Raw genomic sequence first — 24,309 nt, 5'->3', positions numbered from 1 at the left:
AGTACCCAAGTACATCACAATATTTTTAGTTCAACATATAAGTCTGATACCAAGTTTGATCGTCTATGGACAAATTCGAGGGAATACAAAAACAAGGTATACACTCGATAATAGTTACATTATAAAACTGATATACTATAAGATCTCAATCAAATCTCTTGGATTAATGTATAAGTGTGTTTACTTTTAATTATAATTACGGAAATTTAAAATAAATCATACAACAATATTTTGTTAACGAGGAAACTGCAAATGCAGAAATACCTCGGAAACTAGTCTAGTTTTGAATACTCTAATAATTAAGCCGTTATACAAAGAAAAAATCTGTAGCGCCCCCTAAGCTAGCAGCTTACTAATCCAAGAAATTAACTAAATAAAGAGGCACTAAGAGTCTAAATCATAAACTTAAGCATTCAATTAAGAAATCTGCTACAGAATTTAACCCAAAACTAGCCCCGCTCAGAAATATAATATATACAAGAACTCCTCTCAAATGATACATGTACAATAGTCATTTGGTTTACAAATACAATATACAGTATAATAAACATAGCCGAAGTAATCTAATAAACGAACTCAAATCCTCGAAGCTTTCGCTGCGCAACTCTGATATGTCTCTGAAACTGAAAGTGGGAATGGGTGAGCACATCATCCCTAAAAGGGGTGCCCCGTAGGAATAACATTTAACTTTTAAGTAATCATTGAAATGATTTGAAAACAATTCATGTTTTCTCTAACACTAAACAAAACCAAATCACAGAGGTAAACAATCATGTATATGGAACTAACTCCTTCCAAACAATATATAATATTGGTGACTCGTCCCGCACCTAAATAGCTATATGGTGACTCGTCCCGCACCCAGTGATTGCATAAAAGCTCGAATTCATGCAGATATAAATCAAGGAGCAGTATCCTATATACCACAGATGGAAATTCTCATTTCCCAATCAATTCAGAAAGACGAACAAAGCATTACAATTTCTTTCCAAGCAATGGAAAGATTAAAAGAAATAACAGAACTTTCGTACATCAAAGTTAAACAATGCAGGGAAAACACAACCAGTCAATGCATGAATTTGTTAAACATAAACATTGGTAAAAGAAAACAACAATAATCACAAAAGAGTTAAAAGTATTCCCACATCTTTTGATGACAAGCCACGCCTACCTCGAGATCCAGGATCCACTTGTTCATTCTTCGAATCGACCGTTGTTAATAGACTAACTGTTAATCACACAAGAACTCTAAGAAACTAGCCAGAATTTCTCATACTAGAATCATACAAGTCTATCTAATGTTTCTAAGCCCATTTTTGACTTTACAACTTTTCATCCTCTATCTTTAACATAGCTAAGGTTTACTAATTCAACTGGGTTGATTCTATAGTCCATTAGCTAAGTCTTACGAATATCTACAACTTTGTTAAAAAAACCAAAGGTTAATTCAGACCATAAGTGGTCCAATTCATTATGATATGAAAACTAACTTTAAACCTAAGTCCACTAATCCGGACCATCAAACTAAGGTCCAATCCAACTAAGTCGACTAACGGTCAGAGGTCAACTAATAGTCAACGTAAGTCAGAGTCCAGGGTTAATGGTCAAATAAGTCAACCAAGAATTGGTCAACGATCCAACTCAGGTCAAGATATGGAACTCACTGAGTTAACTCAGTCAGATTGACAGAGTCATAATTACTAGGTCAAGTCATCTAAGAACATAATCAGACAGATAATCTGACTGGGTTGACTAACATGCCTAAGTTTCAAGATCAGAAGTTCATAGAATCAAAATACATTTCATTCATTAAAAAATACTTCAAATTTCATTTACAATAACCAAGCTTACATGCAATTTAAGTAGCTGAAAACTTTCAATAGAGACTCAACCCAGCACATTCACTTAATTCTCATTTCAACAACACTGCCATTTCAGCTTCAACCGCGACACACCCATGCTAAACAGAACTTCCATTAGTTGAACTGAACCAAACTCAATTCTGCATTATCTCTGTAACATCACTATCATTTCAACTGTATTACAGAATTCTCAAACAACAATTTTACAACTCAAACCCAATTGCAATTCAAACTCAACACAAATAAACCCATCACCTGTACTTTCATTTCAGCACCAACAACTCATAACACCATATCCACCACAATTCATCCAACAGATCAATCACTTGCAACTTCAGTTGAATAACTCGTTTACAAACTCTCAGAGCCTCACTCAAACTCAGTTCAAATCTTAATTACATTCAACCTGTAAACACTTATCTAAAACACCAACATCTCTTCCATCTCTTCATTGTCTCCACCAATATCATTTCCAACTGCAAAACTCCAACTCAGTTTAGTTTAACACCACCAACTACAAATCAAATCTAAACTGCAACTCTCTCCTGCAACACCAGCTCACCATCAACTCAAGCTTACTCATACTATCTCTTGAAATCTCTCATTCATCCAAATCAAAACAACAACATAAACAACACCTTCCCCTTCCCTGTGGTTCACATTCATACAGTACTAAAAACTCAAACCATGTACTCATCTCACTTTATATTGGTTCACTGTAATTCCATGACTAAACTACAACAACAACTCAGATAACACACACTCCCTGTGACATATCATACAACTCATATCCACAACTACCAACACAATACGATATCATCATTCAATTCAGAACTACAACAAGAATTACTTCAATTTACTGAGAAATAATCACCTTTAAACCCAAGTCGTAATCCTTCATAGCTGCTCAACCTCCATCTGATTCAGATTCAATAACTTCATAACAACTATTCAAACCTTAACTATCCATCTCGAGTTATTCTTCGAATCCAAACCCTAATTGATATCAAACCCATCTCCAATAATTCCTCAACAGTTACAACTCACAGAAAATCCTAAAATGATTCTCAATCCTCTTTTCCCTAATTCCATTTCACAACACCAACACAAATTCTCAACCCAAGAAAACCCATCTTATAATTTCTCCTTATCCACAATATTCAAGAACGAAATCCTAATTTATCAATTATTTTCTGTGAATCGAAAATCAGATACTAACTCTGCTCCTTTACGTTCAATACACAAAACCCATCTTCAATCATCCCTCTTGAACATCAATTCTATCTTTTGAACCTTCCCTGAATTTCCTTTATGAAACCCTAACTCTTTCATTCTTCGATTCATCTTCATAACAACTTCATATTACAAAAACAACATCAACCCATTCGATCTTCATCGATTACTAACTAGAAATCATTATTATCAGTTCCATGCGAAGCTCTTCAAATCCATAAACCCCAACTCACTGAATCTCTATGAACATTAATTCTTCTGAATCTAATTCAATTATAGAACTATCTTCACCACTGATAATCGATCCTTGATAATTCTTTCTTATTACGGTCACCAAATCTCGAATTTGTTTCACAAATTTTAGTCAGCAACATGAACAGAGGAGGAGGAGGAGAAAAGAAAGAAGAAGAAGAAGAAGAGAAACCGGAGAAGAGAATAGTCTTATCTTCAATCTGAAATTAGATAATACCAAGGTAATTTTACTAAGGCACCCACTAGATTGATAAGAACAGCTAAAACGTGTCAGTGTTGCAAAAAAAACATTTTCTGGAATTGATGATTTTACCCTTCGTACGAAACTGATGATATCTTTTTCGTCTTGTATCCTATTGCCGCGTTCGAATGGTGCATTCCGCATAAATTTTCGAGACCTATTCAACGGTACTAGTTTCGTATCTGAATCGTTGTTAGCCTAATTTCTATTAACTAATATTCGTGTTAAACTAATCGAGTTATTACGATTAAGACGTCTCTTGACTAGTCTAATAGCGTAGACGAGCTTGAGGGTCTTTACAAAATCCAACTTCGTATAGTTGAGACCAAGTAATCTACCCCTAGTTATTTAGTTACCTCAATATCCCTGCGCCTATGACCGTTTGGTTAAGCACGTAAATCCAAGACAGAAATCACTATCTTGAGTTGCTTTACCGATGTAAAGTATTAAGCACTCAACTCCTTTTGATCGTCTTCCAAACTGTAAAGGAACAAATATGTTTTGATAAAGGCTCTTTTGTTTAAACTAGTAAACTCCTTTGTCGGGTAAGATCAATCCAAATCAACAAATTAGATTAAGATTCACAACTATCAGATTCTGATACCAAAAAATACCACCAAATGATAGTTGTTGATGTATTCGACTTTATGATCAAATCTATCAAAGATAAATCAGATCTAAGACGGATCCAAGACGATCAATATGTGTACACAAATCACGAGATACGAAAACCAATAAGAAAAATCTTCTTGTCTTTAAATCTTAAATTGCCATCTATTGTACCTACACAACACAAACTTGAATCCACTTATGATCGATCACACACAGAACACATTCTGTTAACAATGGATGATCACAAGTTGTCTTGTAGATCTAAAAACAGTTCTAAAGATCCCGTGAATACTTTGATCTAGTTTGAATGACCCTAAACATATATAGGTAAGGATCGGTTATACCAGGTTCGTAAGTGAAACTCTAGTATTAGACTTGAAAGATACGTTAACATAGATACGTATCTTTCAAGTCGGAAGGAAGTATAGTGACCCTAAACATAGATAGGTAAGGATCGATTGAAAACATAACATGCGAATTTATATATTTATGAACTCTAGTATTAGACTTGGTCATATTATTATGATCAAAGTGTCAAGGAAGTATATTGAATTAAGAAGTATAACACTTATCTTTTGAACTTCGTGAGTACGAATTTAACATAATCTATGTAACTTGTTACTTGATTGTGTGTATGAGATAGAGGTGTGATTTCATCCTAGGAAACAATATTTATAACATTTGTTTAAAGGAAGTATAGTTACGAACTTGTTTCATAATCGAAAGGAAATCAATAGGTATGTTGGTCCGGTTTTTCATGGAGATCTTTTATGACCAAATCATACCTATGGTAGGATATGTGGTATAACCGATTATTAATCTATGTTGAGAGTCAAGGTAGAACCGATCCTTACATATGTTAGTTAATGTGTTAAAATAATATTAGAAGTTTTTCTATGAGACATTTTGGAAATATTAGTTGACATTAATTGGAAATAGGAAAACCGAAATTAGGTACTTATTGTATATCTTGAGAATATTTCAGTTTTGGAATTTCCTTATTGTCCAAATAACCTTGGTTTATAAATAGTTGAGTTTGCATTTCTTGAAAACTATCTTAAAAGCCAAGAAAACTTCATTTGTGTTTTTTTGGTGGAGTCATCTATCCGGAGAGGAAAGTACCATAATTAGGCGAAATATCTTACGACCGCTCGTTTAAAGACTTCTATGAGATCAAGAAGCTCTACGGGTACCGTTGATATGAAACTAGAAAATTGCATTGTTATTTTAGTTTTCAATTATTGATGTGATTGACTAATGGTTGTTAAAACATTGATTGCACCTAGTTTGATTATTCTTGAGAGCCTTCTCTTCTGACATAATGATCACTCAAACTAGATCAAAGTATCGACGAGATATTTAGAACTGTTGTTAGATCTAAATACATATTGTGATAATCATTGTTAACAGACTCCGTTCGGTGCGTCATTGATCACAAGAGGATTCAAGGTTTTGGGTGCAGGTACTTTAAAGATAACTGAAGATTTGAAGACAAAGAAGATTTATCTGATTAGTTTTCCTATCTTTTTAATTTTGTGCACACATCTTGATCGGCTGGGATCCGACTTAGATCTGATTTGTCATTGATAAATTTGATCATAAATTCGAATTGACTGGAAACTATCATTTGATGGTATTCTTCAATATCTGAATCTGATAGTTGTGAATCTAAATTTAAGTTACTGATTTGGATTGATCTTACCCGACAAAGGAGTTTACTAGATTAAACATGAGAGCCTTTGTCAATGACTCAACATATGTTTCTACTAAAGATTGAATAGAGTGGTTACCAAACAGACTTGTTCATTTACAGTTGGAATACAATCAAATGGAGTTGAATGCAGAAGACTTTACATTGTAAAACAACTCAAGATAGTGATTTCTGTCTTGAGATTCAAGTGCGTGACCAGACGGTCGAAGACGCAGGGATACTGAGGGAACTAAGTAACTAGGGGTAGTTTACTTGGTATCAACTATACGAAGTTGGATTTTTTTTTTTGTATATACAGCGGCTTAATTCCAAGAGTATTTAAAACTGGATTAGGTCCCGGGATTTTTCTGCATTTGCGGTTATGATAGACACATTTTTGTGTCTGAATTGTCTCCAGTGTCTCTATTGCTAGTGCTTGATTTTGTACTTATTATGGTGTTTTTATGTTTGTGTAGGTGTTTTTGGAGAAATACACTTGTGCGGAAAAAGTTGCTCAAAAAGTGCTATTTGGACCCCCTGGAGGACATTTTCTATACAGACCCCATATTTGGCTAAGGGACACCCAAGGTTATGCGTAGCCCAAATTCATCCTCAGCACCCAAATTTGTCCTCAGCGCCCATCTGCTATTCGCACCCCAGAAAAGTATAGGGGCACTTCATCTTCAACATTTCAAAAAAATATTTTGGCGAGAAAATATTTCCATTCACTGGCAGATTTTTCGATCGGATTTTGGAGGAGTTTTTGTGCGATTCAATCGCTGAAACTTTATGGGTAGTTGTGATATGTCCTAACAGAGATGGTATGGGTGTTTGTTTCGATCAAATTTGGCTGAAAAATCCGTGAGAAGAAAACAGGGCAGCACGTGCATGAGAGGAACAGTTCACGGGATTACATGAGTTTTGGAGAATTTAAACGTGTTCTGCTCATGCTTGATGACTCGAGAAACACTTTGGACCTTGACAAACATAAATAAGGAGATTTGAAGATGTAGAAACGCATGAGAAGCTAAATCAGGGAAGAAAATATTCCCAGAATATTTTCTTTACTGCCCGAGTTCAATGAAGAATATTGAGAATTATGGCGTGATTAAATGAGGCTGAGGAGTATAAATAGATTGCCGGGATCATAGAGAAGGGGGACGGAGAGTTTGGGGTCGAGAGGAGTGATCAGGAGGCGTGAATCAAGAGTTTTCAGAACTCCGTTTCTGCTGATGCAACAAGAACACGAAGAACAAAAGACCACCAGAGGCAGTCGTTTATCAACAGTGACAACGACAACCACACGAGGGTTGCAGAGTTATAACAACAACAGTTCTTTTCTATCGTTCTTCGTAACAGTGTTTTGCAACAATTATAAACGTTGCAAACACCCAATTTTCATCATTTTCTCCATTTCATCATTTGTACACCTACTCTGAGCAATGAAATGTACTTTTGAGCGTGTTTCCAACATTATGATGAGCTAAACCCAATCCTTGGGGTTGTGGAGGAAGCCGTTGTTTCGGTAAAAGATATATATTTCTATTAATTAATTACAACAACTCTATTATGATTTTTGCATTGAACTAAAAATTGTTTATATGATTTTGATTAGTTAGGTGTATTTTCTCTTGATAGAATATGCTTGCTTTAGGGTTTTGATATTCTATGCTTGGATTAACATCTATTCTTTTGGAAATCTACATGTCTAGGCAATACTATTAGAATCAATTTGAATGTTGAGTTGCATAATTATTGTTTTATTAAATCACTAATATCAACCAATGGTGGAATCCTAGACCTATTCTCTCCATAATCTTCACAACATCTTTTAATTTAGTTCGCTATTTTTATTTATTAAAATAAAAATCTAAAAATCCGCTTTCACAAGTCTTGAACAAATCATATTACTACAACAACTTTGAAAACACATCAAATTTTTGGCGCCGCCGACGCCGACTTGTCTTTAGGCTAGAGTTTTTAGATTATTTTTTTAGGTTTTTATTTTATTTATTCTTCTTTACGTTTTTGGGTTTTTGTCTTTTTCTTACAGAATTCGGAATTTTGGGCGAATGAAAATTTTGCCAAAGCTTTTGGTGAATACTTAAAGACTTCGAGTGAAAGGAAAAGCGAAAGGAGCGAAGAAGAAGATTTTTTTATTTTATAAAAAAGAGAGAAAAAAAGAGAAACTTTTATTTTCGTAGTTTTTTTTTTTAGACTTTCTTTTTCTTTTGCACTTTATATTTTTTTTGGACTTTGGACTTTAAATTTTGGGACATTATTTTTTTTAAACCCTACGGAAGGGTAGTTTAAATATACACTGTTTGCAGAGAAGGACAGTGATTACAATATCACCTCGGCCCCTCGGGTTCATACACGACATAGGAGTCGTGGCCCGAGTCGACTACAAAGGTTCATCCCCCGTCTGGTACGGGAGGTAAGTTTGTCGAAACACTCGCGAATCCCCTGTCAGCGAGTTACCGTCTTCCTTCGTATGCATATATGTTGAGGACTTGAAAATGGATGCTTTAATTTCCTAGTAAAGGGCAAGGACTGACCATACAAGATAAGGGTTCGGATTTCATCACCGTTCTCTTCTTGCCCGCCTTAGGAAAACGACACCAAACGCGAACCTAAGCCTAAAATTTTGACTAGAACAAGACCGATAGGGTAACGTGCTTAACAGGAAAGTCATTCGAAAAATATTGGTTACTCTTTTAATCCTACTTTGAAGTTCTTGACTTTCTGTACGTTGAATGCGTGACTGCGCCGCCTTGTAATACCGGTGAGGCCTTGGGTATCAAAGCTCCACCGAGCTTCCCTCGCCTCTATTCAACTTACTTTGACTCGGATTGATTCCAGAGGGGTTTGCTTAAATTGTAACGAATTCCCGTTAGAAGGATTAGAAGCTAATCTAGAAACAATCTAAGTGGAGCCATCATACTTTTTGTTTGCTAGAAATTAGTAGGTTTGGTGTGGTGGAGTCAGCCTTGTTTGTGTTTGCATAGAACATCCCTTCCTTTTTAGGACTTTTCTTTTTGATTTTGTTTTTCTAGTATATGCCCGAAGTTTTTAAACGGGCTTGGAAAAGAAACACTTTAGGTCGTTTGATTAGTGACAAACCTAGTAGTTCTTCTTGTGAAGGCGGGGAGCTCGAAGACTCTTCTTTTAAGAGCCCCGTTTTTGGAAACTTCAGTTTTGAGAATAGTCTCTTCGTGAGGAAAGTAATCCTAGTACTCTTAGTCCTTTGGTAGTTCCAGAAATGGAAATTTTGAAAGCTTTGCTAAGCCCAACTAGGAACTCTCGTCCGTCTTGTATCAAGTTAGCTAAAGCCGAGGAAAATTATGAACTGAAACCTGGGACTTTACAGATGCTCCCAATGTTTTTAGGGAAGGAGAATGAGAACCCCTATTTTCATGGTAGGGAATTTGAGGAAGTTTGTAGTACTCTGAAAATTAAAAACCTAAGTGATGATGCATTGAAACTTAGGTTATTCCCCTTTTCCTTAAAAGATAAAGCCAAATCTTGGATGTATAATTTGGACTCTGAGTCAATTGAAACCTATGACCAACTTACTTCTGCCCTTAACATAAGTTTTTCCCAAGACATAAAACATCGTCTATTAGGACACAAATATGTACTTTTGCCCAACAAGAGGGAGAATCTTTATATAGGTACTTAGAAAGGTTCAATGACTTGATATCTCAATGTCCTCATCATGGTTTGGAGAAGGTTAGGTTAGTTCAGATCCTCTAGGAGGGTTTAGATTATTCAACAACAACCATGGTTGAGTCCTTATGCACAGGTGGGTTTGAGAATAAAACTGTTGATGAAGCGATGACATTTTTGAATGAAATCGCCGATAAGACCCAACAATGGGAGAATAGTAGGGAACCCAAAAAAAAAATTCTTCTAAGTAGAGGAAATGTTAATAGGGTAGAACGATCTTATGAGTCAGATGCCAAAATATCATCTATAGCCAAAAGGTTAGAAGCCTTAGAATTAGGTCATTTTAGTGGTAGTAGTGGAAGAAATGATCCTTTTTGGGAAGGCCATGCTATTGAAGAGCAAGCCAATGCTCTTTATAACAACACTAGGTTTGATAACCGACAGAAGTTTGACCCGTATTCAGAAACCTATAACCCTGGATGGAGAAACCATCCAAACCTTTCTTGGTCCAATGGACAGAATCAAGGTCAGTCTAGTAATGCTCAGGTTCCCCCAGGTTTTGGCTATACTAAGAATCCTTCAGCTCCGGTACAGTTTCAGATCCCTTCAGATAAGAAAATCATGAGTTTAGAAGAGTCTCTTGCATTGTTAACTCGGAACACTTTAGAATTTCAGCAATCAGTTGCACAAGGATTAAATGAAAATAAAAAGATGGTACAAGCTAACTCTCAGGCTATTTCCGAGTTGAAAACCCAGGTTAGTCAGATAAATGAGACATTGAGAGAAAAAGGAAAGTTTTCTAGTCAACCACAACCCAACCCTAGGGGAGTCCATCAAATATCTTTAGCTGGTGAGAAATCATCAAACCATGTGAACTCGATAAAAACCCTTAGGAGTGGTAAAACGGTAGACAATAAGGTAACCATGCCTAGTGGACATACTGTAGCTCCACCTTCTACTTCCCAAGAGGAGCCCGTAGACGAGGAAACTGAAACAATCTCTAAGGATTCCCAAGAAATTCCTGATAGGTCTACCTTTGTGCCTAGGGCCCCATATCCACATTTGTTAGACCCAACAAAGAAGGAGTCGACTTTCAACGAGATAATGGAAACATTTAAACAGGTGAACATCAACATTCCGCTATTAGAAGCAATTAGGCAGATGCCTGCTTATGCCAAGTTCCTTAAAGATCTTTGTACACGAAAGCCTAAGCTTAATGTCCATAAGAAAGCTTTTTTAGATGGTCAGGTAAGTTCCATTCTTCTGAATCAAACACCCCCTAAGTATAAGGATCCTGGATGCCCCACCATATCTTGTGCGGTTGGTAATCACATGGTCGATAAAGCTTTACTTGACTTAGGATCTAGTGTTAACTTACTCCCTTATCATGTATACACCCAGCTAGGTCTTGGTAAGTTGAAACCAACTAAGATGACACTACAATTAGCTGATAGGTCTGTCAAAGTCCCTCGTGGTGTCATAGAGGATGTTCTGATTGAGGTTGATAAGTTTATTTATCCTGTGGATTTCGTTGTTCTAGACACCCAGCCTGTTCAGGACCCAAGTCGTCAAATCCCATTGATTTTAGGTCGCCCATTTTTAGCCACAGCTAACGCTGTCATCAACTGTAGGACTGGGCTTATGGACATATCCTTTGGTAATATGACCACTGAACTAAATGTCTTTAATGTTACTAGACAACCTTCTGAGAACGATGATTTAGAAGAAGTGAATATGATTAGCACTTTAGTTCAGGATTTGGTTCAGGATAATTGGCTTGACACTTTACTGGTAGATTCTTTAGATGATTTTGAGGAAACCATTGTCTTAGATCAGATATGTGATCAATCTTTAGAAGAAGCCCTTAAGTATTTTAAAGATTCTATGGACCCAGAAATTCAGGCAATAGTTTTAGGTTTTTCTGAGAATAATGATGACCCTAAGTTTGGGGGTAGAGAACTAGAAGAATCTCTTGAGTATTTTAAGGACTCTGAAGATCCGGAAATTCAAGAAATAGTTAGAGGTTTTTCTGTGAACCCTAAGTTTGGGGGTAGTGATGGTTCTTGTGATTGTATCGTATCCCTAATTAGAGTCCCTAACTTGGGACTCGATCCTTGTACATCTGAGATATTACTTGAGTCTTTTCAGACTCCGCAACCCGATCCACCTGATACTGTCCAGGAGGTAACCCAGGTATTAGAGACCCGTTTTTCAGATGAATTTATTTATCGAGACACACATATGATGTTCAATTAGGCGCCGAAGATAAACCCAGTTGTCTTGACATAAACCTTAGATGAGGACGTGCTCCTTCTTTTCATTTTTCTGAATCAGTGCAGTTGTCTCAAACTGGTGTCAGCTCTATTTGGTCTTATGGACCCACAATTGTTTTGACTATTGATATATGACTTTGGAAGGTGACAATCCTTTTTGAGGTATTTGATGTCTAGATAAAGACTTTAAATTTAGCATTTCCTGAGAGGTACTCATGCTTACGGTAATATCCTTCCTTATTTCTTTTTCCATCCATCAAGTGGTAACAGTTTAGTATTGTTCATACTTTTAATTTCATCTTTAGAACATTGAGGAAAATGTTAGATTTAAGTTTGGGGGTGGGGAAGAAAGTTTTTGTTAGCTCTTAGCTGCAACAAATAAACTCCAGAGCCTAGAAATTTATGCTTATTAAGGTTGGCACTAACCAATCTAAGTGGATGGGAACATATTAGTTATAGGAGTTTAGGAACCAATCTGATTAGATGGAAACATCTAAAGAGTCTATTCATAAAAGCACAGGCTCAGGTGTTAGAATTAAAAAAAAAACATGGTAGTTTCGCCATATCTCGTTGAATCCTAATCCTTCTATTTTTATTTTTTTAAGTGATTTGGTGGGGCACACGATTCAAGTTGTTACCTTTGCTAGAGTACAATAGAGTGATTGAGACAAAAAAAAAGAGACCAGACCATTAGACCAACCGGAATAAATTCGATCACTGGTGCCCTTGTATATGCCAGTTGTGTTGACCTAGAGTTAGGTTTATCGACCACTGGTCCCCTTGTATATGCCAGTTGTGTTGATATTAGTCAGACCAGTATCTCAGTCCATTAGGATAGGTTCACCTTGGCAGAGGCCTTCAGACAGATATGGGAAACACCGTTCACTTTTAACCATCTCTTTATCCATCTTCTTAATCTTTCCATGTGATTGGTTGACTCCGGTTATGATGTACCGAAACTATCTGAGTAGAGATTTGTCACTTATATATGAATTTTAGTATGCTGAGTGCAATCTCGTGTACAACAATTGGAATTTCTCATCAGAGTACTTCCTCCTGTAGTCAATGAGAGTATGCCAACCAAGGAGATTCTTTAGTGCTTTCCAAGGTTCTGCGTAGATAGCTAGGGTCTGGAGTAATGGTTTTGTGGGTACACCTCTGGTAAACCCTCCGGAGACAATACTCCGCCGCTAGGGCCGCCTAGCGGTTTAACGGCTTGCTGCACGTGATAAGTGTAGTCATTTTTATTTTCTATATTAGATTTGCTCGAGGACTAATAATAATAAGTTTGGGGGTATTTGATAGACACATTTTTGTGTCTGAATTGTCCTAAGTGTCTCTATTGCTAGTGCTTGATTTTGTACTTATTATGGTGTTTTTATGTTTGTGTAGGTGTTTTTGGAGAAATGCACCTGTGCGGAAAAAGTTGCTCAAAAAGTGCTATTTGGACCCTGGAGGATATTTTCTATACGGACCCCAGATTTGGCTAAGGGACACCCAAGGTTATGCGTAGCCCAAATTCATCCTCAGCACCCAAATTTGTCCTCAGCACCCATCTGCTATTCGCACCCCAGAAAAGGATATGGGCACTTCATCTTCAACATTTCAAAAACATATTTTGGCGGGAAAATATTTCCATTCACTGGAAGATTTTTCGATCGGATTTTGGAGGAGTTTTTGTACGATTCAATCGCTGAAACTTTGTGGGTAGTTGTGATATGTCCTAACAGAGCTGGTATGGGTGTTTCTTTCGATCAAATTTGCATGAAAAATCCATGAGAAGAAAACAGGGCAGCACGTGCATGAGAGGAACAGTTCAGGGGATTGCATGAGTTTTGGAGGATTTAAACGTGTTCTGCTCATGTTTGATGACTCGAGCAATACTTTGGACCTTGACAAAGATAAATAAGGAGATTTTGCATATGTAGAAATGCGTGAGAAGCTAAATCAGGGAAGAAAATATTCCCATAATATTTTCTTTACTTCCCGAGTTCAATGAAGAATATTGAGAATTATGGCGTGATTAAATGAGGCTGAGGAGTATAAATAGATTGCAGGGATCATAGAGAAGGGGGACGGAGAGTTTGGGGTCGAGAGGAGAGATCAGGAGGCGTGAATCAAGAGTTTTCAGAACTCTGTTTCTGCTGCTACACCAAGAACACGAAGAACAAAAGACCACCAGAGGCAGTCGTTTATCAACAGTGACAACGACAGCGACACGAGGGTCGCAAAGTTACAACAACAGCAGTTCTTTTCTATCGTTCTTTGTAACAGTGTTTTGCAACAATTATAAACGTTGCAAACACCCAATTTTCATCATTTTCTCCATTTCATCATTTGTACACCTACTTTAAGCAATGAAATCAACTTTTGAGCGTGTTTCCAACATTATGATGAGCTAAACCCAATCCTTGGGGCTATAGAGGAAGCCATTGTTTCGGTAAAGGTGATATATTTCTATTAATTAATTACAACAACTCTATTATGATTTTTGCATTGAACTAAAAATTGTTTATATGATTTTGATTAGTTAGGTGTATTTTCTCTTGATAGAATATGCTTGCTTTAGGGTTTTGATATTCTATGCTTGGATTAACATCTATTCTTTTAGAAATCTACATGTCTAGGCAATACTATTAGAATCAATTTGAATGTTGAGTTGCATAATTATTGTTTTATTAAATCACTAATATCAACCAATGGTGGAATCCTAGCCCTATTCTCTCCATAATTTTCACAACATATTTTTAATTTAGTTCGCTATTTTTATTTATTAAAAAAATAATCTAAAAATCCGCTTTCACAAGTCTTGAACGAATCATATTACTACAACAACTTTGAAAACACATCAGGTTACCTCGTTAACAGAATCTTGTTTATGTTATTTACTTTACTTCGCATTATAATTGTCTAGTTATAATAAAGTAAATACATTTGTACTTTAATCCATATTACTTGACATTGATCCTATAATTGATCGGTTTAAGTATCGTAACTATTGTCAACTAAATATCTTGTCGTCGTTTTGTCTCGACTTTTTCACAGACGACCACAAAAGATATTGGAATTATGGGTTGAAACGAAATAATAGTGGTATATTTGGGTACCCTCGTTATTTCACTAGTATTAGACTTTGTCATTTTATTTTGATCAAAGTGTCAAGGAAGAATATTTCATTATGAAGTATAACATTTATCTTTCCTCGTTTAATTGGGGGCCCCAAGAAACAATTAGGGGCCCTGCACTAGAAGACAAAAAAGGTTACCAAAACTTAATTCAAAGGCACTCCTTAACCAAATCTTTTTTAAATGGCTAAAACACCCCTGGATGATTAGTGTTAATAGTTAATTGATTAGATTAGTTAATTAGATTAAATTAAAATCAGGTTTTAGAGTTAGAATTGAATTTTTTTTTGGGTTTTTGTAAGTTGAGAAGAAGAAGAGTAGGTTTTAGAGGGAAAACTAGGGTTTGTAGGAGTGATTCAAGTGGGGGAAATGAACAACCTAAATCTCAAAATAACCAGGTAAACTTCATATACTCTTATAATGGTCTATATATTGCTCAAAGTGGTCGAATCACAACTACCTGGTAACCACCCAGTGAAAGGGTCTTCAATATCGGGGGTCTAAACCCAAACGACTCTTAAAAGTCGTTATTGTATTGGCCTTAGCATTGACGACTCAAACCTGCAACTTTTCCAGGTTATGAAAAGTCGTCAATGTTTATTTTATAGCATAATGACCCTAAGGAAGAGTCCCTATAGGTTTGTCTATATACATAGACGACTCTACAACCCAAAGACTCTATATAAATATACCCTTTAGATTCGTCATTTGGTTATGTATAAACCCAAACGACTCTAACCTAGGCCATTAAATCTTAAAACCCAGAATTAGGGTCGTTATCTCCTACATCTTACACGATGACGATTTTTCATAAAAACAAAAAAAGTGAAAAGTCGTTAGGGTATAAACCTATCGATATGACGACCCTAGAACTGTAATTGCAATTTTTCGGTTGGAAAACCTAATTTCAGAAGTAACCCACCAAATTAAACGCAAACATGAATTAAATTTGGGGTTTTTAATTTCGAATCGACGATTAAACGATGAAATCGATTGAAGAAATTATTTTTCTTCAGGTGTCGTTAATAGCGAGAGACAGAGAGACGGGATCGGGTGAGGGCGGGGAAGGGAGGGTTTTGGTTTTCTGAGTCGTTAGGCTTTTAGATGTAGGGTTATTAGGTTTTAAGTTTTTATTATTAGGGAAAGGGTAAAATAGTACTATCATCTATTTTTGGAATCCCCCCCCATGATTTTTGGTGTGGGTATAAATTGGTAAGGGCCCCTAATTATTTTTTGGGGTCCCCAATTAAACGAGGTTATCTTTTGAACTTCGTAAATGCAACATCGACATAATTCATGTAACTTATTACTTGATTGTGTATTGTATATAGGTATGATTTCATCATAGTAAACTATGTTTGATTACATATAACCTCTAGCCTTCTTACGTGCCGGTTCAAGATGAACGTAACCTCGGTTTCCTGACAATAACCAAGTCTAATACTAGAGTATTAAATATAACCTCGCATGTTATGTATTTCAATCTTAAACAACTTGAAAATAACGATAGGAATGAAATCAAGTCAAGTCAGTATCACTAACCTCAAGTGGAAGGATGATGTATTAATTGTAGTCAATACGTCTTTGCGATCTATAGGTATTCAGAGTGATACTTGTATGTCTCAACATTCCTAGACTTTCTAGTCTAACCTAAACAACATTGACTCTAGTACATTAATCAGGCGACTCTAATTGAATTTTGATACTAAAATATGACAACCAAAATTGACATACCAACGCTTGGTAGGTTCAACCGAGCAATGCCTAACATATAATTATCAAAACACAAGAATTAAGTGGTTCACCTATCCTTTGTAGGCTATATCCACGGCCAAAACCATTCCGAGAATTTTTTATCACCATAACAAGTTATTACATGGAGACCCATCATATAATCAACTAGTTATATAACCCACTAGCGATAAACAACTTAGAAACATATTATAAAGAGTTTACCGCTTATTTTGTTCTTCTTCTTATGTAAACCTCCACCGCCATGGTTGTTTCAAATTTAGACAAAAACATGAAGAACATCATGAATTCTAACTTCTCCACACGAACCCCAGAAATCTTAGATTTTTCCATACCCGCTCTTTCCATAAGTCACTATTCTCACATAGATTTTTCCCCAATACTTGAGTTGAGTCTTACATTCTTCGACCGCTTCTCGAATGAAGTGATACTTGAGCTTGATGTCTTTTTCTTGGCAATGTCAATTGAATTCTTAGACATAGCAATTGTTGATTTATTGTCGCAAAATTTTTTGGTCCTTTCTTCTTGATTTTCTTGAATGTCTTATAAAATTGTTCTTAGCCTTAGAAAATGAGAAGTAGATATTGATTCTAAAATATAATCCGTTTACGTTGTAGATTGATCCACTGTTTGTTGCTTCTTCGATGCCCATGAAAAATATACCCGAACTAAGAGAAAAAACATACTCGATGTACTTTTCATGTCATCAATACATCCTCTCAAGGTTCTATCACAATAGCCAATCAATTTGTCATTTGAATTTCTGGTTTACTTGATTCCAAAATTTATTGTTCCTTGTATGTATCTTAGCAGCCTCCTCATTCTCCAAGATATAGATGAGTAGTGCACTCATAAATCTTGAGATCATACTTGACACAAATATGATATTTAGTCTCGTATGTATAAGGTACAACAAGTTTCCAATAAGACCTCTATAATAAGTCTCATCGACCTTTCTTCCTCTATCATGCTTCTTGAGTTTCTCATTTGCTACAAGTACTTTGATGTAGGATTACAACCAAGCATATCAAACTTCTTCATAACTTTTTCGGCGTACTTGCTTTGAGAAATGAACAGTTCATTTTTACTTTGATGTAGCTCAATACCAAGGAAGTCAATTCCATGTCACTCATTTCATATTTCATCATCATTTATCTCTTGAATTTTTCAACCATATGAACATCATTACCCGTAAAAATTAGGTCATCAACATATAAAACAAGGATAAAAATTGATATACCTTGTGTCTTCACATATATTGTAGGCTCACTCATGATTTTGATGAAATTTTGCACTTTGAAGTACCCATCTATCTCACTATACCAAGCTCTTAGTGCTTGCTTTACACCATACATATCCTTTTCCAACTTGTATACATTGTCTTCCTATCCTTCAATCACGAAACCTTGTGATTCTTCTACATAGACTTCCTTGAAGTTCCCCATTCAAAAATGCTGATTTCGCATCATGTTGATGTAGTAACCAACCTCTTTAGGAAGCCATAGAAATCACCTCTCTAAGGGTGTCAAGACGAGCAACCGATGCAAAAGTCTCATTGTCGTTGATGCCGGGTTATTGTGAGTATCCATTTGCCACCAACCTTGCTTTGTGCCTTTGAACTGATCCCTCCCCATTGTACTTCACCTTGTTTTGGCCTCATAGCTTTTTATGCTTCTTCAAAATTATAGTCTCATTGTACTTCACCTTTGTGCCGGATCTTTTGATGCTTCTTCAAAATTTTCAAAAGGAATTTGATTACATAAGACTTTTGTTGTACATCTATTCAATATGTAGATGGCAGTGTTAATAGTTTTGGACCAAAACTTTTTAGGGTTCTTGGATATGATTTTTCAACAAAAATTTATCCTTGAGACTATTAAAAGAATTCAATGGTTTACTCGATCCCAGTGCATACAAAAAAGATAATGGGGCGAGAGAGGCTCGAACTCTCGACCTCAGGATCACTCTATATAGCTATGAGACCTACGCGCTAGCCAACTGCGCCACCGCCCCTTGTTGAGAAGAGCCCATGTTTCACCTTATTATTCAAAGCTACACTAGTATTTTTGCTTTAAATGATGACCCTGTTGTTCTTAAATTGGAAAACCCAAGAAGAAGTCTTTCAAAACTGCCACTTAGTCCATACAGTTTCGTCCAAGGTTAACCTTCATTAATTTCTATCCTAACTGGTTAAGAGTCAATGTAGTAGAAGCAAACTCTGATTTTATCTAACTTCTTCTTCCATGTTTCTGAATCTTCTTAGAAGCTCTAGTAATCTCACTCAAATCAGTCAAATTCATGCTCAGATCATTGTAAATGGCATTGCTCTTCATACTCATTTTCTTTCCAAACTCATCGAGCTTCGATTAGTCGATTATGCACGTGCTTTCTTTAATCAAATACCTTCACCAACTGATTACTCATGGAACTCAATGATTAGACTTTATACCCTCAATGGGTTTCCTCAAACATCTATATCTTTGTACTCTGAAATGCTAAAGAATGACTATAAATCAAGTCATTTCACATACCCATCTCTGTTTAAGGCTTGTTCCATATGTTCTTCAGTCCAACTAGGAGAACAGATACATACCCATGTTGTAAAGTTTGGGTTTCAGTATGATTTGTTTGTAAATAATTCTTTGATTGATATGTATTGCAAGTGTTCCTGTATTGGTTCTGCACAGCATGTGCTTGACGAAATGCCTGAAACAGATGAAGTTTCTTGGAATTCTATCATTTCCGGTTATGTGAGTTTGGGGGAGGTTGAAAAGGCAAGGGTGTTGTTTGAACAAGTGCCTGTTAGAAGAAATGTTGTTTGTTGGACGTCTTTGATTAACGGGTATGGAAGGAAAGGGAATTTAGATGAGATGTTTCGTTTGTTTTTGCAAATGCTTGTTTCTGGAGACGATGATGCTGAACCTAACTCTACAACTATGGTTTGTCTTCTTTCTGCATGTTCAAGTCCTTCTGATTCTAAACTGGGACTGTGGGTTTCTGTTTTTATAGATGTTAATCGAATACCAGTGACTACAATCTTGGGTACTGCTCTTATGGATATGAACTCGAGATGTGGTGATTTGGATAACGCGCGGAGACTCTTTGATCGGATGTCTGGTAAGAATTTGGTCTCATGGAATGCTATGATCTCTGGTTATGTTCAAACTGCACGATTCGAAGAAGCAATCAGATTGTTTGATCTTATGCAGACGCGCTCTGTGAAACCGAACGAGATTACAATGGTGAATGTTTTGTCGGCTTGTTCTGGTTTGGGTGCATTAGAACTTGGTAAAAAAGTTCATATCTACTTGGCTAGGAATGGATTAGATTTGAATGTGATCGTTGCAGCTGCTCTTGTAGACATGTACACAAAATGTGGGAGGGTAAATGATGCTTGCTTGGTGTTTGTGAAGACGCCAAATAAAGATGTAGCCTTGTATAACGCCATGATCTTAGGCTTAGCACATCATGGTCGTGGAAGTGATTCGTTAGCTGTTTTTGCAGGAATGGAAAGAAATGGAACACACCCAAATGATATTACATTTATCGGAGTTTTATCGGGTTGTAATCATTCAGGACTGGTCGAGGAGGGAAGATATAAGTTCTGGGATATGGTCAAGAAATATGGGTTGAGTCCAAAAATTGAACATTATTCTTGCATGGTGGATCTTCTCGGCCGAGCTGGGTATCTTGATGAAGCTTTTGGGTTGATTCAAAACATGGAGATTTCACCAGATTCATTAATTTGGAGTTCTTTGCTTAGTTCTTGTAGAATTCACCGGAATATCGAGTTGGCTGATAAAATTGCTGAAGTTATCCTGTCAATCCAGAATCCGAATTCGGGTTCCTGCATTTTGTTATCAAACATTTATGCTTCTGTTGGTAGGTGGAAGGATGTTATCAGAATGAGGAGATTAGTTAAGGAAAAGGGAGATAAGAAGCCACCGGGTGTTAGTTGGATAGAATTAGATGGTAGCATTCACAAGTTCGTTGTTGAGGATATACATCACCTGCAGTCTAAAGAGATTTATGAGATACACAAATTTTTGACAGACCAATTGAAAGCTGAAGGATATGTATCGAAGTTTGCTTTTACTTAAAAGAAGGTTCATGGTATGCAATACTATCTTTTCTGTCACTCAACTGAAATCCCATTTAACAGAAGTGCTTGCCTAAACAAGGAGTTATGATCCCCAAAATTGCAGATAAAAAGAAAAAGTACAAATAAAGATTCTCAATTAAAAGGTGTCAGTAACCAGCGACGACAGTAAGAAGAAAAACCTACTATATCAAAATTACAGTACTTCAACTCTCTGGTTCTGGTTCCGATGCTGCTTCTGCTGGGGTCTCACAATGTTTATGGCAAAGCAAAGTTTCATTTCTGGACCAGCAGGTATACGGAAACACCAGATTTGCACCTTACATCCAGGAACTAATGCCAATTCGGCAACCAATTTATTCCAGTTACCTGTAAAAACCCTGTTTCCAAGACTAGGCCAGTACTTGAAATCAATATCCCACACTCTTGGAATTGGATCAATCAATCTATTTTTCAGTCCCTTCTTATTATATGATACATCATATATCATCTTTTCATCTTCTGTCATGATGCTATCTAACAAGGCATGACAATCAGTTGGCAGAGATAGCCTATTCTGGTTTGTTCTAATGTCACTTTGGTATAGAACTTCATCGATTGCTTCTTTTATGTGATCAGGAATCAACTGTGCAGTCTGAACCCCTCCGCCCTGCGGTTATTTGATCTTCTTCGTTATTTGATCATAGTACTGACGATCTTGGTTAAGTTGGTGAGGGATGTGTAATACGCGGTGTTCTTCAACTTTTTGATGCTTCATTGATGTAGAAGAACTCCCTTGAAGACATTGAAAGGAGGTATTATTGGTCTTCTTCTGAATGTAACTAGAAACCTCCTCATCCTCTCTGGGCATTGTTCTTTTCTTTTTTGGAATATGGGTCTTCCAGGGAATGAATTCTTCATCCTCAACCGTTCTGCTGCTGCAGCTACCTTCAACCTCATTCAGTAATGATCCTGCTGGTGGTGGTTTATTTAAATCTGGTGTTTCCATTTTCATCTCCCTTTCAACAATTTGCATCTCCCTTTGAACAAAACACTGCACACCTTCAAGAGAACTTAAACCCATCTTTTTAAATTCAAGAATCTGTTTATCTTGGTAATCTTCATCTTTATTTTTTCTTTTTCTTTCTTCCTTTTCCTCTGTTAATTTCTTCAAGAAAGCATCATCATCATCTGAACTCGTTATGAACCCAAGTATTGTATCCCACCTCAATTTACTGCTCATGGGACTCACTTCAACCTTCTTCCCCTTGCCTTTATCTTCCATGCTTTTCTTTTCAGATAGATTTTTTCTAAATTGCTAAAGAATTGAATGAGAGGGAAGAAGAATGATGATCACTGCATTATATAATTGACCCTTTTTCTTATAGGATGCAAGAAGTATCGCTATACAGAATTAGGGTTTGTAAATTCGAGCTCTTTCTTTCTTTCCGAGTTTTTTGATTGCTCAGAGAGTTTGATTCAAGAACAAATACTTGAAGCCCTTTTTTTTTTAATAAAAAAGACTGCTAGGGGGTATACAACAAATTATATGGGGTGTACCAAATCCATATAAAAGAAAACTATTTCAACCACAGGATTTACTGGATTGGTATACCCCGTGTAATTTTGATACACCCCCTAGTAATCTGTTCTTCCTCTCCATATTTTACAATTTTATCCCTTTTATTTTGGCCGTTAACCGTTTTATAGGAAAGTAAGAGTGATTATGGCTATCAATTTCAACTTCCATTTAGTGCATTTGACTGTATAGGATGATGTATTCGCAATGAACAATGATATTGTTTTCTCTTTCTCTGTTGAGAAAAAAAAACGATAAATTGCGAAATTTGATTAATAATTAACGATCATCAAAACAATGATAGTTAATGGAGTTCCTAAATCTGAAAGTGGTTTGGGCTTCAGAAAAGCTGAGCTAAATAATCTTGCCATGTTAGTTAGGAATGCTTGGAAAATTATTGAAAACCCTGATTGCATGTTGACTAAGATTTTAAAAGTTAGATATTTCCCTAGGACTGATTTTCTGAATGCCAATTGTCCTGATAAATGCTCTTGGACCTGGAAATGCCTTCATGCTATAAAGGAGTTGATTAAACCCTTTGTTTCCTGGATTGTTGGGGATGGAAAGTTTATCGACCCCTGGTGTGATAAATGGATTCCAAATTTGGGTTCTGCTATTCCCAACTCTCTCACCCCTCAGGACCCTAGCATAAAAGTTGATTACTTCATTGATAACCATACTAGAACATGGAATGTTTCTAGATTCTCTACCCACTTTGATGATGCTTCGGTTAAGAAGATCGTCACTATTCCCTTAAGCCAGCATTGCACTCCTGACAGGAGGGCTTAGGACCTTTCGAAGAATGGTAAATTCTCTTCAAAATCCGCTTACTTGGGCCTCAGAGGCATTAATCCCTCTCCATGTAAGACTCTTTGGTTACATATCTGGAAGATTAGAGTTCCTCACAGAATTCAACTCTTCCTTTGGAAAGCCGCTAAAAATGCTCTTCCAGCTAGAACTGTCCTTCATACCAGAATGCCCATGCATTATGTTGAATGTGCCAGATGCAAGGATCCTCGTGAAAACATTATGCATACTTTGGTTCTGTGTCCTTTTGCTTCTAAGGTTTGGTTCTTGTCAAGTTTTTGCATAAACACTTCGTTCTTTACTCAAAAAACTTTTCAGCAGTGGCTTACTTTCTGGATTCTGGAGCAAAACTCTAGATTTCCTGATGATGCTCAACAGCTTTTTGTTGCCATCCTGTGGTCCCTTTGGACCAGTAGAAATAACTTGGTCTTTCAAAATGTGTCTGAAAATCATAAGTTTGTCATAGAAAGAGCTAGGGCAATGCTCATTACTAGGAAAAATACTTCTGTGGCTACCCTTTCAAATCCCATAGCTCTAAATCACAAATGGATGCCCCCTTTGGTTGGTTGGATCAAATGTAACACTGATGGATCTTTTGATGACATCTCTGGAGATAATGGTGCAGGATATGTGATGAGAAATTCTACTAGCAAAGCCTCTTTCTATGCTGCCATGGTTTTTGAAGTTTCGTCTGCAGAAGAAGCTGAATCCAGAGCCATCTGGGGAGTTCTCAAGAAAGCAGTGGAACAGAAGATGACCCATACCATCTTTGAAAGTGATGCTAAGAAGCTGGTGGAACAATTCTCTTTGGGTTCTTTTGATGGCGATTCTAGGACAGATGCCATATTTAAAGACGTTCAATTATTTGCCTCTAATTTAATAGCTTGTATATTTAGTTTTCAACCTAGAATCTGTAATACCGTTGCTCATGAGTTAGCTCAATGGGCTAAACGTAAGAAAACTTCTATGTACTGGTCTATGCCTCCTGCTTGGCTAGCTCCAATAGTTGAGGGAGGAGACTATTAGCCTTGCTGAAGGCCTTTGCTTAAAAAAATTAAATAAAAAAAGATAGTTAATGGAGTTTCAAGAAAAAAATTCAAAAGAACTAACTGTTACAAACTACAGCCTACCAATTA

The 24,309-nt window shown here is 36.5% G+C and overlaps 3 protein-coding genes, 1 long non-coding RNA gene and 1 other non-coding gene across 5 annotated transcripts; 2 read left to right on the top strand and 3 right to left on the bottom strand.

The window, feature by feature from the left end:
- Positions 1–1,783: 1,783 nt before the first annotated feature.
- LOC113283958 lies at positions 1,784–3,488 on the bottom strand. The gene is made up of 2 exons (XR_003327847.1): positions 2,737–3,488; positions 1,784–2,407 (listed from the first exon to the last, which is right to left on the bottom strand). It is a non-coding gene; the product is annotated as an uncharacterized LOC113283958 (long non-coding RNA).
- Positions 3,489–18,635: 15,147 nt separating this feature from the next.
- Positions 18,636–18,722, bottom strand: TRNAM-CAU. The gene is given in 2 exon segments: positions 18,636–18,671; positions 18,685–18,722. It is a non-coding gene; the product is annotated as a tRNA-Met (tRNA).
- Positions 18,723–18,852: 130 nt separating this feature from the next.
- On the top strand, positions 18,853–22,039 carry LOC113283957 (pentatricopeptide repeat-containing protein At1g08070, chloroplastic-like). The gene has a single exon (XM_026533335.1). The coding sequence runs from the start codon at positions 18,953–18,955 to the stop codon at positions 20,807–20,809; it is 1,857 nt and encodes a 618-aa protein (XP_026389120.1). The 5' UTR covers positions 18,853–18,952; the 3' UTR covers positions 20,810–22,039.
- LOC113280331 (B3 domain-containing protein At5g24050-like) lies at positions 21,005–22,072 on the bottom strand. The gene is made up of 2 exons (XM_026528974.1): positions 21,536–22,072; positions 21,005–21,457 (listed from the first exon to the last, which is right to left on the bottom strand). Exons 1-2 carry the CDS (start codon positions 22,070–22,072, stop codon positions 21,005–21,007), a joined length of 990 nt encoding a protein of 329 aa, XP_026384759.1.
- Positions 22,073–22,663: 591 nt separating this feature from the next.
- Positions 22,664–23,155, top strand: LOC113280330 (uncharacterized mitochondrial protein AtMg00310-like). The gene has a single exon (XM_026528973.1). The coding sequence runs from the start codon at positions 22,664–22,666 to the stop codon at positions 23,153–23,155; it is 492 nt and encodes a 163-aa protein (XP_026384758.1).
- Positions 23,156–24,309: the final 1,154 nt, after the last annotated feature.

The sequence above is a fragment of the Papaver somniferum genome, chromosome 5 (genome assembly GCF_003573695.1).
Source record: "Papaver somniferum cultivar HN1 chromosome 5, ASM357369v1, whole genome shotgun sequence".
Lineage (NCBI taxonomy): Eukaryota > Viridiplantae > Streptophyta > Magnoliopsida > Ranunculales > Papaveraceae > Papaver > Papaver somniferum.
Note: the sequence above shows the minus strand (reverse complement) of the source record. Positions and strands in the feature narration are given on the sequence as shown.

What these genes read in the sequence shown, in the direction of transcription:
- LOC113283957 (XM_026533335.1), top strand. Translation starts at nt 18,953, where the DNA reads ATGTTTCTGAATCTTCTTAGAAGCTCTAGTAATCTCACTCAAATCAGT.
- LOC113280331 (XM_026528974.1), bottom strand. Translation starts at nt 22,072, where the DNA reads ATGGAAGATAAAGGCAAGGGGAAGAAGGTTGAAGTGAGTCCCATGAGC. An exon ending in AAAAAGTTGAAGAACACCGC is followed by an intron (nt 21,458 to 21,535) that starts GTATTACACATC and finishes AAATAACCGCAG; the next exon opens with GGCGGAGGGGTTCAGACTGC.
- LOC113280330 (XM_026528973.1), top strand. Translation starts at nt 22,664, where the DNA reads ATGATAGTTAATGGAGTTCCTAAATCTGAAAGTGGTTTGGGCTTCAGA.